The sequence below is a fragment of the Carlito syrichta genome, unplaced genomic scaffold (assembly GCF_000164805.1).
Source record: "Carlito syrichta isolate Samal-C Ts95f unplaced genomic scaffold, Tarsius_syrichta-2.0.1 Scaffold130587, whole genome shotgun sequence".
NCBI classification, from domain to species: domain Eukaryota; kingdom Metazoa; phylum Chordata; class Mammalia; order Primates; family Tarsiidae; genus Carlito; species Carlito syrichta.
The window spans coordinates 91,403-106,046 of NW_007074683.1; the positions used below are offsets into that span (position 1 = coordinate 91,403).

A 14,644-nucleotide genomic window follows, 5' to 3' on the forward strand; every position below is an offset into this window, starting at 1 on the left:
GAGGAACCTCAATATCGACAAGTGTCTTTGGTTCAGGTCAGTCAGCTTATAGAATTTTTATACTCTGATGATGGGTGTTTTCTGAAAGTAAACATGGTGCTATATGTAAAAGGGCAGTACTGAATAATTTGGCAGGGGAGATCAATTGTATTTTTTGTCTGCATTTTCACTTCTACAATCTTTGAAACACCCTAAACAAGCCAGGCTTGGTGGCTCAGCCTGTAATCCTGTGCCTTGGGAGGCTGAGGTGAGTGGATTGCCTGAGTCCGCGGGTTCGAGACCCACACCTGGGCAACTTGGCGAGCCCTCATCTCTACAATAAATCAAAACTTAGCCGGGCGTGGTAGTGTGCACCTGTAATTCCAGCTACTTGGAAGGCTGAGGCAGAAGGATCACTGGCACCCATCAGGCGAGGCTGCAGTGGCTGGGAGCAGTCACTGCACTCCAGTCTGGGCGACAGAGTGAGACTCCAACTCAAAAAAAAAAAAAAAAATCCTTAAATTCACCCTTTATCAATTTGGCACCCAAACTCATCTCCTTAAATCATACTTAATTTCCAAATACATATAACAAGGTAATAGCTCTGCCTAACATGATGCAACTACCCTGTGTACAGCAGAAATGCACTAATCTTTTCCCCAGAATCTGGCTTTCAGATTTCAATATTTTGGAATTATGATTTTTTGGATTTAAGATATTAGGAATTTTGATCTTTAAGGCTTTTGCTCTTTTGGGATTTTAATGTTCAGGATTATGGTATTCAGGATCATGTCTTTAGGGATTATAATCCAAACCCACTGACATTTTGTTGTCAAGGTCTGTCCTGTGTGTTATAAAATGTTTTGTTGCATCCTTGGTCTCTATTCACTAGCAAGCAGTGTAACCACCCCCTCCCAATCATGACAATCAAAAACGTCTCCAGACATTGCCAAATGTCCGCTGGGGAGCAAAATCCCTCAGTTAAGAACCACTGGCTTATGTGGACTAAAAAGGTGAGTGGAAAGCGCCAAACAGCTTAAGATCAGAATGCCATTCTCTTGAGCATCAGATTCATGTTTTCTTCCCTATCCTGCAACAAACATCTATAAATCATAAACACAACTCCCACAACTAAGAGACCAAAAAATGCAAGGGACATAAATATAGGAAAACTAAAGAATTATTTTATTTTATTTAGAGGGAAAGACGTGGGTAAATGACAGTCATCTCATATACTGTTAAAAAGAATATGAAGGAAAAAAGAATATAGACATCACAGTGATGAATTTTCCTAAAGCTCGTAGATTTGAACTACAAAGCACTGAAATATTTATAAGCTAGATGACATGGTGTTAGTTACCAGTGTATATCCAATTAGGTTTTCTAAGCTCCAAAACACTTAGAACATCAGACTTAAATTTTAAGTCTAGATATGACAATTCTAAGCACACCACTCATTTAAAACTTTTCAGAAAGTGCTACTCCTAGGTAAATATTTTTTCCTAACATTATTTTTTCTCCCAGGATTTAGAATATCACATCTCATGTTCCCAGTAGTAATTGCACACAGGATTAAAAGTCCAACCAGCCAAGAAAGTATCATTCTTTCTACAAAGTATTCTTAAAAGAAGAAAGAAAAATTCAAAGTATGAACATTTTGTACAATTGTTGCTGAAGAACAGCAAAAGCAATTCCAAAATTTGCGTACTGTACAAAAAGGCATGGCTCATGGAACCAAGTATATAAAGCTACTGCAGTTGAATATCAGTCTTCAAAGGGGTGTAATATTAAATACTGTGCACACCTCTGTCTGGTAGACTAGCGCATGCCCAGGATCTGTCTGCTTTTTAGTTGATAATTTTTTTCAATATCTGACAGGGCTTGAGCCCGCAGCTGGGCAGCATGCAGCCTTTTCTTCAGGTCCTTGCACTTGGACCTGGAGGTGAGCTGGTTCTCAGAATTCTCACTCCTCATGACGTTCTCTTTACTTTCCCCATGGAAATGTACTTTCTTCTTAGTTATTGAGGATGGAAGCTCAAGAAGTTCTTTGGAAAAAAAAAAAAAGGGGGTTTTGAGTTATTTGAATGGAGTTCAACTCCCTCATATTTATAAAAAAAATACTTGCTTTTCCACTCATTTGAAATCTAAGTGCCCAATAAGACATGCTGGCGAGGATGTGGAGAAATGGAACGCTTCTACACTGCTAGTGGGAACGCAAACTAGGTTCAACCTCTATGGAAAACAATGTGGCAAGTTCTAAAAGAATTGACCTTCCATATGACCCAGCAATCCCCCTACTGGGAACATACCCAGAGGAACTCAAATCGTTCTACAAAAAAGATACCTGCACACCCATGTTTATTGCAGGACTATTCACAATAGCAAAAACACAGACCCAACCATGCTGCCCATTGAAACTGGACTGAATTTTTAAAATGTAGTACATATACACAATGTAATATTATGCAGCCATAAAGGACAAACATGTGGACTTCTCAGCAACTTGGATGGATTTAGAGTCTATGATATTCAGTGATCTATCACAGAAACAAAGAACAGAGTACTACATGTTCTCACTCATAAGTGGACCCTGAACATTTACCATAATACTATAAGAAAGGGATTGGCAGTAGTGGGATACTGTCGGGGTGAGGAGGGGGACACACACACACAACATCAATAAGGGTACCTGATCTCAAACCAGGCAAAGTGGGGATCAAAGGGAGGTCCAAACTTCACCTGTACAATGTCCACTAGTATACCTAACCCTGAACTGTACCTCACATCTCTAAAACAAAAAATAAAAAGAAATCTAAGTGCCTGTCCTATCTTCTCTGGGATAGCAGGTTATATTTGTAAATCTCCTATCTTACTAATGGGACAATTTTATTTGTTCTTGGTTTTCTTGAGATAGGGTCTCACTATTTTGCCCAGGGTGGAGTATAGTGGCTATTCACAGGAGCAACTGTAGTGCACTACAGCTTCAAACTCCTGGGTGCAAGTGAAAGTAGTGCCTCAGCTCCTAAGTAGCTGGGACTACAGGTATGCCACCATCCTGGGCTCTTAATAGGATAGCTTTATAAGAAAAGCTTATACTTCTTGGGATGCCTCCTTCATATCTGAACTAAAATCCAAGGATGGGCAGAGGATATTTCCAAGTTCAGATGGCACTGACTCCCACTGCTATGTTGCTTTATCACGCTCACTACTTTTAGTCCTCAGTACTTTAAAATGTCTCCTAAGGCTAGTGGAGATTCAATTCCTGTGGCTCATTTTAAATACTTACTGTAATTCACACACAGGTAGATTCCTATCCTCACCTATGTATCATATAAAGTAAAACATACATCTTTATCTAGCCATTTTCATCCTTTGTTCAAGGATGATCCAGGCAAGATGTAAATAAACTCTTTAGCTGGAAGAGCCATCCCCAACAGGGTCTTCAGATAATTCTCTGCAATGGGTTTGATGCATTAAATTCACCCAGATAAAATTTTCTCCTTGCTTTATCACCCTTTATCATGATTTAAGTGTATTTTGTCTTTATAGGTGGCAGTGTGGAATCTAAGAAATGCTGAAATAAATATTACAAAAACACTGAAATGGTAGATAGCAATATTTAGAAGATATTTTAACAGTGATGAAACCAAAAGTTTCATATACTTGTTTAATTTACTAGTAAATACTTAATATTTACTAGTATTTATTTTCATCACTTATTTACTATTCATTTATTTTCATCACTTATTCATTATAAAGTTATTACAGTCAAACTAACTTAAGTAGAGGTTTTTTATTTGACAGAGTGAGACCCTGTCACCCAGGCTGGAGTGCAGTGGCACAATCATAGCTCACTGTAGCCTCAACCTCCCAGGCTCAAGCAATCCTCTCATCTCAGCCTCTTAAGTAGCTGGGACTACAGGTACACACCACCATGCCTGATTAATTTAATTAGTTTGGTTTGTTCCATTTACAAAATGCAGCCAATGCTCACTAAATTGATCAGATTCTCTCTCAATTTACAAAAGATGAAAATAACAAAAAATTTGTGTCATAAAGAAATCATGCAAAAAGATGCTTACTAGCTTGCATTTTCCATAACCTTAAAGAGATTAAATTATTATTAATTGTTTTTAAAGACAGGGTCTCACTATATTGCCTAGGCTAGTCTTTAACTCCTGGGCTCAAGCAATCCTCCTACCTTGGCTTCCCAAAGTGCTAGGATTACAGATGTGCGCCACTACAACCAGATACTAAATTAAATTTGGAATTTCTATTAAAATAGACAAAGCACGTTGGACAATGGTTCATTGGTATATACAATAACCACATGTCACTGCAGCAGAATGAAGGAACAATGCCATAGAAAGGCAAGGCCCTGAGAAATCTCTATACCAGACTCTGAATAAAGAAAAAAATCATACAGCACATGTAGATATTAAACAATTAAATTTCAACAAATATGTGTTTCAACTTTCAAGGGTCCTAGCAAAGATTCAAATTAGTCTATTCTGCAGTGGCTTGTCACACCTTTTAAGCCATACTTTCTATGAAAGATGAGGTGTAGCAGTATTAAAATGCTGTTTTTTTCCCTTGAAGATGTAAAGAAAGGTAGTTTTGAGAATATACACAGAAAAATATGAAATGTACTGTAGTCTTTAAAATGCCATAATTGTTAGAAATAAATATTAAATACTAAACATGTAGTTTGATAAGGCAAAGAAAATAAAAGGTGAAATCATATGACTCATTCCCTCAGGTATATGAATCCAGTAAATAAATAATTGCAATAACAGAATTTTTTCTATTGGATTGCATATATTCTGTGAAATCCATCTTAAAATTTAAGACTTTGTAAATGAAAAGGGCTACTTAAGCCACCTTGGGGACAACACTGGGGCATATCTCATTTGTAGCGCCAGCTTCTATTGACTGAGTGATTCTCATACCTGGGCTACTTGCCAGAGACAGGAATTTCTGTTCCTTGACCAAGCAGTAATTCTTCAACAGACTTTCTGCTCTAGACAGTTTGTCCTCTGCTAGTCTCTCACGAACACAAAGCTCACGTTCCTTTTCTTTAAAAAGGGAATGGAAAAAGAAAGGAAAAAAATTAACAAGTGCCCTTGGTTATAAAACAATCTACATTTGGTAATCTTATCACCTCTTATCACTAGCACCAGCATGCCTGATTTTTGACTAGCAATGTTTTAAGAGGGGATTCTAACCATACAAGGTATACCTCAGTAAACCTGATTGTGCTAGTTTTTAATTCAGTGTTTTAGTAGTTTGTATGCTAGCTTAGGTTTTCTCATAAGAACTTGTTTAAACACAAGTATAAAGTTAGCTTCAACCTTGGGGTCATGTTATGTGGGAGTAACTCATTTGGGAAAACAAAAAACTAAAGCCATCTCTGCTCTCCACTGAAGACAGGCAGCAGCTAACTTTCAGGGCACGACTTGGCCTCACAGGACAAATCTTCTGGTTCAATGACAGCACCCAAATAGAAGGGGAAAAAAAAACCCCACATACACACACAGTGCAGTTAGGAAGTAGTTTTGCTTTTTTTTCCCTGAGTTGGAGTCTCACTGTCGCTCAGGCTGGAGTGCAGTGGCACACCCATGGCCATTGCAGCCTCGACCTGCTGGGCTCAGGGGATCCTTCTGCCTCAGCCTCCCAAGTAGTGGGAACTACAGGTGCACGTCATCACACCTGGCTAATTTTTTGATTTATTGTAGAGATGAGGTCTTCCCAAGTTGCCTAGGCTGGTCTCGAACCCTTGGATTCAAGCAATCCTCTCACCTTGGCCAGCCTCCCAAAGTGCTGGGATTACAGGCATGAGCCACTGCACCCAGCAGGAGGTAGTTCCTTAGATTAGTAAAAAACACTACTATTATTTATGGTCCAGAATTCAGAAAGTGTTCAGATTTCCATTGCTATATGAGATTACAAAACACCAGGAAAGTTTTTAAGAAAAGGTTTTTTTCCTTGTTTTTTTCGTTTTACAGAATTCCTTTGACATAAGAGTCAAAAATAGGTTTCTGGGTAAACATAGGTTGTACCTATACAGTAAGCATACCTCATAGGGCTAGTCATTATTTCATTATCATGAGGAAGTAAGACATTAACAAACATGGTGGACTGGGCTCGGTGGCTCAGCCTGTAATCCCAGCACTTTGGGAGGCTGAGACAAGAGGACTGTCTGAGCCTGCGGGTTCAAGACCTGCCCGGGCAATTTGGTGAGACCTCGTCTCTACAATAAATCAAAAATTAGCCGGGCGTGGTAGCGCACACCTGTAGTTCTGGCTACTTGAAAGGCTGAGGCGGAAGGATCGTCGGAGCCCAGCAGGTCCAGCCTACGGTGGCCGGGAGTGTGCCACTGCACTCCAGTCTGGGCAACAGAGTGAGACTCCAACTCAGAAACAAAAAACAAAAAACAAAACAAACAAAAAACAAACAAACACAGTGAATGCTTTTTAAGCACAAATTTAAAAAAAATTAAAGTCTGCATTTGGCATAAAGCTGTGGAAGTTAAATAAGGTGAGTCATGAGGGTGATAAGAGACAGACAAAACCCTACCTCTCACCTCCCATGTTGAAATGAAAAGCTTCATGTCTGTTGTTATCTTGCAAAATCCTAAAACCTAGTTAGCAATTCTCACCTTAGTAGAGTAGGCAAGCTTTTAACATCAAAAACTAATTAGTACCTAATGAATTAAGACAACATGAATACCCATCAGAACACTGTTTATAGACCTAAAATATCTTGTACCTATATTCTCTATTGGATTGCTTTGAGCACATACAGTCTAAACATATAGTAGGATTTTATACCTAAAACTATGTTGAAGCAGCCATTTCAAAAGATAAAAATCATGGGTTATATTATGGAAGGCAGCAAATTTTAAGACCTTCCTTTAGAGTGGAAAAACCTTAAGAGTATTTATACTAAGGATGAGAGAGAAAAAAGTAACTCTACAGTAAAGTATAATGGCTACTGCATGAGGGCCAACCCAGTTAATGTCCAAAAATATATAATGATTAGCAACTGATCTCAGAGAAAGTCCAACATGAAGGAGCCAGCAAGCTTTAGTTCACAACACGTATTTTGTTTTCTCAAGTGTTTATAAGAAGGTTCTAATAAGACCTACACAAAAGCCTGTGATCCTAGCAGTTTCGGAGGCCAAGGTGAGTGTACTGCCTGAGTCCGTGGGTTTGAGACCAGCCCTGGCAACTTGGCGAGACCTCGTCTCTACAACAAATCAAAAATTAGCCAGGCATGGTAGCATGTGCCTATAGTTCTGGTACTTGGAGGGTTGAAGCCCAAGACTTGCTGGAGCCCAGCAGATAGACGCTCGGGTGGCTTTGAGTGTACCACTGCACTTCAGCCTAGGCGACGGAGTGAGACTCTGACTCAAAAAAAAAAAAAGATTTACACATATAAAATATTCTGTTCAAACATATTCACACACATCAAAATAACCCACTGGTAGCTCTCCTTTACTTTGACACTGGTTCACACTCACGTTCCAATCTTTCTTCTCTTGCTTTGAGGGCTTGCTCTCGCTCCTGTAACTGAATTTCCTTTAGTTTCAGCTCACTCAATACAGGGCTAGTATCCTGTGAATTTTCTGGCTCTCCTAATCGTCGCCCTCTTCTCTCAGGATTTCTTCTTTGCTCTTCTGCAACTAATTCTGCTATCAAAGGATTCTCAAGAATTTCTTCAACAGAAGGTCGATGGTAATCCTGGGGGGAAAATATCCAGTGTCAAAGACTGCATAACAGAACAGTTGTCCTAAGACAGCAGTTAAAATAAAAGGGCAAATGTATATATATATCTCTCTCCAAGACAAAAGAAAGGACTCCTTTATGGCTAGGTCTTAAACACATGGAAAAATAAGTTCACTGGTGGTTTTAATTCATGAGGTACTGGGTCCACAGATAATGTAGACTTTAACTTTTTCTTCTTTCTAAGAAGGCTTAATCCCTGAAGAACTCTGGAATATCTTGGTAGCATTGCTAACATCTGTGTTAGGTGAAGTACTGTCCTTGCATCTCTGAATTACACTAAGCAGGATATTCTCTCATCGACCCTCAATCCTGTTACACGCCCTATATCCTTGTGGTCTTAACAGCATTTCCCTTCCTTTGTTACATCAGCCAGATGCCCAGAATATCTCCCTCCCCATTCTGTGGCCAGAGTATTTCCACACAATCTCTTTATTCAAGTTATTTTTCCTCGACTCCTTTTGCCCCTTCCCTTACTACCTGCCACTGTGAGGTAGGCTACGACAAGGGGAACTGAGGATTTCAATTCTTTTTGCAATCTTTCCTTGCTACCAACCATCTGTTAGCATGGCAGAATGGGAGAAGAAATAAAGCGCAGAAGGTAGGCCAGCAAGGATGTGCAATTTGCCAGATTTACATATGTTTTCACTTGTGTTAACAGAGTATATTTAGCTAAGAAAGTATATTTAATGTTTCTTCAGTTTCCATTGCTCTACAAGAGAGAATATATACTCTAACATTTAACTGAGAGCTAGAAACAGACAATATATAATCTTATAATCTTTACCTTTAAATTTAACATCCTTGTAATAATATCATTCAATTCATCTGAGTAACGGTATGGAATTCGCCTAAATTTGCCTTCTCTGATCTTCCCAGCTAGTTCTTTCTGGTTAAAAGCTGTAAATGGAGGCCTGGGATTTAAAAAAAAGAAATTTTCAAAATATAAAAATGAAAATAAATAATAAGAACTAAATCAAAAGCACAGTTTAAGGTTCAGTGTGTACTTATGTTTTTACTTCTGGGATATTCCTCTATAGCCAAATTTCCCAACCTTGGCACTATTGACATTTGGGGTCAAGTAATTCTTTGTTATGACAGGCTGTCATGCTCATTGTAAGATAATTTGCAGCCTCCCTGACCTTTATCCTCCAGATCAGGAGTCCCCAACCCCTAGGCCACAGACTGGTACCAGTTTGTGCCTGTTAAGAACTGGGCCACACAGCAGGAGGTGAGTGGTGAGCAAGCAAGCAAAGCTTCATCTGTATTTACAATCACTTCCCATCGCTTGCATTACTGTCTGAGGTTCACCTCTTGTCACATTATCAACAGCATTAGATTCTCACAGGAGTGTGAACCCTAATGTGAACTATGCATGTGAGAGAGCTCAGTTGCATACTCCTTATGAGAATCTAATGCCTGATGATCTGAGGTGGCATCAAGGCAGTGATGCTAGCACTGGGGAACTGCTATAAATACCAATAACATTAGCAGTGAGACTTGACTACAGAGAGACCATAATAAATCAATTGCTTGCAGACTCATATCAAAACCCTATCAGTGAGTGGCAAGTGAGTTGATATACTTCAGTTGTATAGCTACATCTGGTGGCAGGCTTTAAGTCAGCATCCGACACTTATTTTAGTCCACACGTGGCCTGCCCATTATTTTATTTACCATTTCTGTTCATGCCTTTTTTTAATGGCAAATTGTATAATTATTTCATTATATATTACAATGTAATAATAATAGAAATAAGGTACACAATAAATGTGCTTGAGTCATCTTTAAACCATCTCCCCACACTGGTCTATGGAAAAATTGTCCCTGATGCCAAAGAGGATGGGGACTGCTGCTCTAGAGGCAGGAGCACTCCCTATTTGTGACAACCAGAAATGTCTCCAGACATTGTCAAATGCCCTATAAGGTAGAATTGCTTTCCCTATCCCAGATTGAGAACTATTGCTCTTTAGAATAGATTGGAAGGGGGGGATGAAAATAAGAAAAAAGGGAAAGAATTGGAGCTCTTTCCTGTTCTCCAGATCACCAGACCTCTCCCCTTGGTCTTTGTTTCATTTCTCCCATATCCTTATGGTAGTTTTACCTTACCTGCCTGACCTATGTGCTCTTCTCTTGAGATTATGTCAGTCTAGGAAAGCACCTAGCCAGTCAAGAAACTTGAACAGTCAAGACCCATCCTCCAGGGTTATAGTTTTAATTTGTAAATAGTTTATTTTAATATGTCCATCTACCTTAATTTTAACCCAAGGTATAATTCTCTCAGATTTGAATATGCTTTCCATTAGCAAGAATACTCAAAAAGCAAATTGAGCGAGAGGTAACAAACCTTAGACTAGGAATCTCCTTCATCATACTTACATTAATGCACACAACTCATACAGCAAACAACCCAGTGACCAGATATCTGACTTCTCATTGTAGGACATGCGATTCATTTGTTCCTAAATGGGGAAAAAGGTAAGAAAGTGAAAGGTGTTAAGAGTTTATTTTGTTTAGAAACTTAATAGAACTTATAAATTATCCCAGAGACAAAAATGGAAACTCAAAGCTTTTAGCCTATATTTTATTTTCAAATTTATAGTGGAAAAAAGGCAATGATCTTGTCCCAATATAATTTGTCATATGTGAGTCATTCACTTATTTTTTATTCACAAACAGAAGTTCTTACTATAAGCTAGGCATAGATAATTCAAAGGTGAATATGAGAGACCTCTACCCAAGACATTCATAATCTAGAAACACCATTTTAAAAGACCCAGAGAAAATTCCAGAATAATCAAAATACATATCTAGCCAACACGTAAATGGACACAGGCGTATATCACTAACTGAATTATCCATTTATATATTTTTTTCTTTGAGTCGGAGTCTCACTCTGTCACCCAGGCTAGAGTGCAGTGGCATGTTTCTAGCCACCACGGCATCAACCAACTGGGATCAGGCAATCCTTCGGCCTCAGCCTTCCAACTAGCTGGACTCACAGGCGCACACCACTACACCCAGCTAATCATTTTGATTTACTGTAGAGATGAGGTTTTGCCAAGCTGCCCAGGCTGGTCTGGAACCCATGGGCTCAGGCAATCCTCTCGCCTCTGCCTCCCAAAGTGCTGGGATTATAGCTTGTCATCGTACCTATATATTTTTTTAGTCCACTGTATAAATCACAGCAGTAACTATTTTAATTGTTTGCCTTTTTTCCACACCTACAGTAACAAAAGTCTACCAAAGCTCTTATTATCAACAGGAGGAACAGAGAAAAGTACCAACAAAATCTCCAGGAGGCTGATTAGTATTTTAAAGTCCAAATGGTGAGTTTGATGCTACTTTTTAACAATGTCTCAGGGAAGCTGAACCTATCTAGTTACAAGGAGGAGGGAAGAGGAACAAAAGAATTGCACAGGTTTCACGTTTATTAAGAACCACTTCTGGATAATTTTCCTTAATACTAAAAGCTTTCTATTTGGAATCTGATACAGTGAGAAAATGTCACTATTCCAGCCATGTCTAATTCTAGTAAAAAACCAAAATCATTAATTTGCAAAGTTTGATACTATAGTAAATGAGGTGTGTTTACATAATAAATATTTGGAAAATCCTAGAAATGTGACTACTAAGATACTAATAAATATTTCTCCATCTTTATCTGTTCAGATTTCATATACGAACACATTGGTGCTATCACTATTCACTCAAATTTTTTAAAAACCCTGCAATTAATTTTATGAGTACAGTTCAAGAAAATAACCAAAAAGGAAGAAAAAATAATTCATACAAAGACGTACAGAACAGTGCTCCTTAGAATAGTGAGAAATTTTAGAAATAAAATATCCAGCAATAGAGGCAATGGGTAAGTAAAGTGGGTGGACTCTGCAGAGGAATTATTTCAAGAAAAAGGCAACAAAAAAGAATAGGTACAAAAAGTTAACATTGTAAAAACATGTTATCTAAAGTGAGCAAGCTTCCTGAGCCCTGAATATGCATGCACAGGAATCATCTTGGGAATCGATTAACACGCAAGTCCAAAATAAAAAGTGGTGGGGGGGGAGCAAACCTGCCCAGAAATCCAAATTCAATGGATTGAGCCTTGGAGCCTAGCCTAGAATTCCACATTTTAAAAAATCATTCCAGGCCAGGTTCAGTGGCTCACGCTGTAACCCCAGCACTTTGGGAGGCCAAGACGAGTGGATTGCCTGAGCCCATGGGTTCGAGACCAGCCTGGACAACTTGGTGAGACCTTATCTCTACAATAAATAAAAAATTAGCTGGGTGTGGCAGCATACGCCTGTAGTTCCGGCTACTTGGAAGGCTGAGGCAGAAGGATCGTCAGAGCCCAGCAGGTCAACACTAGGGTGGCTGTGAGCGTGCCACTGCACTCCAGCCTGGGCGACAGAAATAACAACTCAAAAAAAACCAAAAAAAACAAAAAAAAACAACACTCCAAGTGAGTTTGATGCAGATGACCAGTACCTATTTTGGGAATACTGATTTTGAAGACAGAAACAAAACTGGTTTCAGCTTTGTAATCCCAGAGCTTAGTGCATGATAGTCATTCATTAAAAGCTTGAATCGCTACAGTTTACTGGTCTGGTGGCCCATGTGGAAAAATATAAACGTAAAATGAAGTAGTGCTATTAATTCTTGGCTACTAGAGAGTAGTAAACAAACAACTCAATTTCCTTGCTCAGACAACCCATAGTTGCTTATCATTAAGAAGTTTAAAAAAGAATCTAAATCCTGAAATACTTACAGGAGACATGTAATAAGGTGTCCCAACAAATGTTTTTGCAAAACTTGTATCATGGTTTAATATTCTAGCTAGCCCAAAGTCTCCAAGCTTGACATTTTGCTTGCCATCCAGGAAAACATTCGCTGGTTTCAGGTCCCGATGCAGTACAGTATGACCACCATCACTTCGTCTGTGACATTCTTTAAGGGCCAGAGTCAACTGAGTCATCACTCGAAGAACAAACTCTTCATCTAAGTATTGTCTGAAACCAAAAGTTATACAGCGCATAACTTCCAAATAAAATAACTACAAAGATGGGATAATGTAAATTATCTAATGTGCAAATAGGGAAATAAGTTATTCTTTTGATACAAAATAAATCAAGAATTTCCTAAAGTACTGTGGACTTACCAAATACAAGTACACTCTTCCATATCACTGAGTACTTCGTACCTGATCCTAAAGCAAGATGCTTAACAGAAATGAAACCAGACCCATTTTCAGCTTACATTTAAAAGATTACATTTACCTTTCCTTGGTTCCTTTTGTAATTACACTAGCCAGATCCCCTCCTTCACAATATTCCATCACAATGTACAGCGTTGTGTTGGTTCGATCAATAATTCGATCATAATAACGAACGATGTTTGGATGTTTCAGTTCACGAAGCAAATTTACTTCAGAAACAAGCATCTGCTTCTCAACTTCTGTCATGGAGCCATAATCAAGTTCTTTCCAAACTAATATCTGAAATAAGAATTTCCTAGTTATGAATGAACTTGTTATGCTCAAAAAAGAATGAAAAATGACCTTCCTTTTACATATATCCTACAATCAAGGTCCTTATAATCTAATTTAGCTCAGTAAACTTCAGGAGCCCCGAGTTTACTTCCATAATCTTTTAAACAGTACACGATGCTCCGGGGCAAAGAGGAGGATGAGGCACAGAAGCCTCCCTCAGTCCATTCCCCTCAGTTGCTTAGTGGGAGGTTGGCAAAAAAGGTACTCTGGTCAAAACTGGGGTAGAGGTGCTCAAAGTCCCTGACCTTTTCAACCGGTCAAGCTTTCCCAGAATGAGACCTTAGTAAGGGATCCCTCCAGCAGTAGCCAGGCATTCTCTCCAATGTTTCTTTCTGTAGGAGATCTACCTACACACACTGGGAAATGTGAATCCAATAATCCGCATAATGGATATTTTAAGACACTTCCGACTACAAATACAAGGCTTCTTCCCTAACAACAGTTCAAGAGTTTGCTACCCGTCGCCAGCGGAAGGCCCTCAGCAAGTCAAAGCAGGAGAGAGGAATTTGGAGAGAAATGGCAAAAGGTGGGGGGAAAAAATATCGAAGACGTGGTCTCCCATCCTTTAAGCGACACAGGGGAAACGGAAGAGTCTTCCAGGCACCCAGTCCCCCAGGCCCCTCGGTTCCCTTTGGTGCGCTCGCCCCCGGGCTGACGAAACCTAAGCAGGGGCGGGCACAGGGAAGAGGCCCGCGCTCACCTTGCCGTCACTCTTCCTCCGGATCTTCTGGCAGCGGCCAAAGGAGCCTGTGCCAATGGTGTACAGCACTGCATAGTCCTCCGCCCGGGACGGCATGGCCGGACTCGCCGCCGGACTCGCACTGCCTCCCGCAGGTGGCGCCTCAGGACACCCGCCGCACACCCAGAGAGCCCCTCAAGCCGCACTGACCGGCCACCCTGGCCTTCCTTCCCGTTTAACCGTCGCGGGCTCGGCCTAGTAGCCTATTGGCAGGCGGCGAGCTCGCTTCGCCCTCTTATTGGCTAGGAAGACCACAACAACACCCTAAGCATCTTGGGAAAAGTGTGTCGCTAGGCAACCGCGTCAGCGTCGGGGTCGGCGTCGGCTTCCAGCCTCTAGGCACAAGGAGGCGGAGCTAAAGCAAAGAGTGAGTGGGAGGAGAGAAGCGGCAACCGGCAGGTTGCGACAGCTTTGGATCCCTCCGGCTAAGGTCGCCAAGGTAACCGAGTTCCGGGGACTTTTCCTCAGACTCTAGCACACCACCTCAACTACCTCCCTCCTGTCCTTTGCACTCTAACCCCTCCCACTACCCATCCTCTTCTCTCAGGTTCGGTTCCCTGAAGCTGGGTGGGGTCGCGCGGAAGACCTGGTGAG

At 40.2% G+C, this 14,644-nt stretch overlaps 1 protein-coding gene across 1 annotated transcript; it reads right to left on the reverse strand.

Annotated features, from left to right (window-relative positions):
- Window positions 1–1,144: 1,144 nt before the first annotated feature.
- On the reverse strand, window positions 1,145–14,153 carry NEK2 (NIMA related kinase 2). The gene is made up of 8 exons (XM_008049136.1): window positions 14,012–14,153; window positions 13,040–13,257; window positions 12,532–12,772; window positions 10,143–10,225; window positions 8,551–8,677; window positions 7,502–7,721; window positions 4,929–5,054; window positions 1,145–2,024 (listed from the first exon to the last, which is right to left on the reverse strand). Exons 1-8 carry the CDS (start codon window positions 14,105–14,107, stop codon window positions 1,798–1,800), a joined length of 1,338 nt encoding a protein of 445 aa, XP_008047327.1. The 5' UTR covers window positions 14,108–14,153; the 3' UTR covers window positions 1,145–1,797.
- Between the last annotated feature and the right edge of the window lie 491 nt (window positions 14,154–14,644).

Coding starts and splice junctions, on each gene's coding strand:
- NEK2 (XM_008049136.1), bottom strand. CDS start 14,107: ATGCCGTCCCGGGCGGAGGACTATGCAGTGCTGTACACCATTGGCACA. Junction 12,773..13,039: donor ACAAAAGGAACCAAGGAAAG/GTAAATGTAATC, acceptor TTTTGGTTTCAG/ACAATACTTAGATGAAGAGT. Junction 7,722..8,550: donor CAAGGATGTTAAATTTAAAG/GTAAAGATTATA, acceptor TTTTCCCCCCAG/GATTACCATCGACCTTCTGT.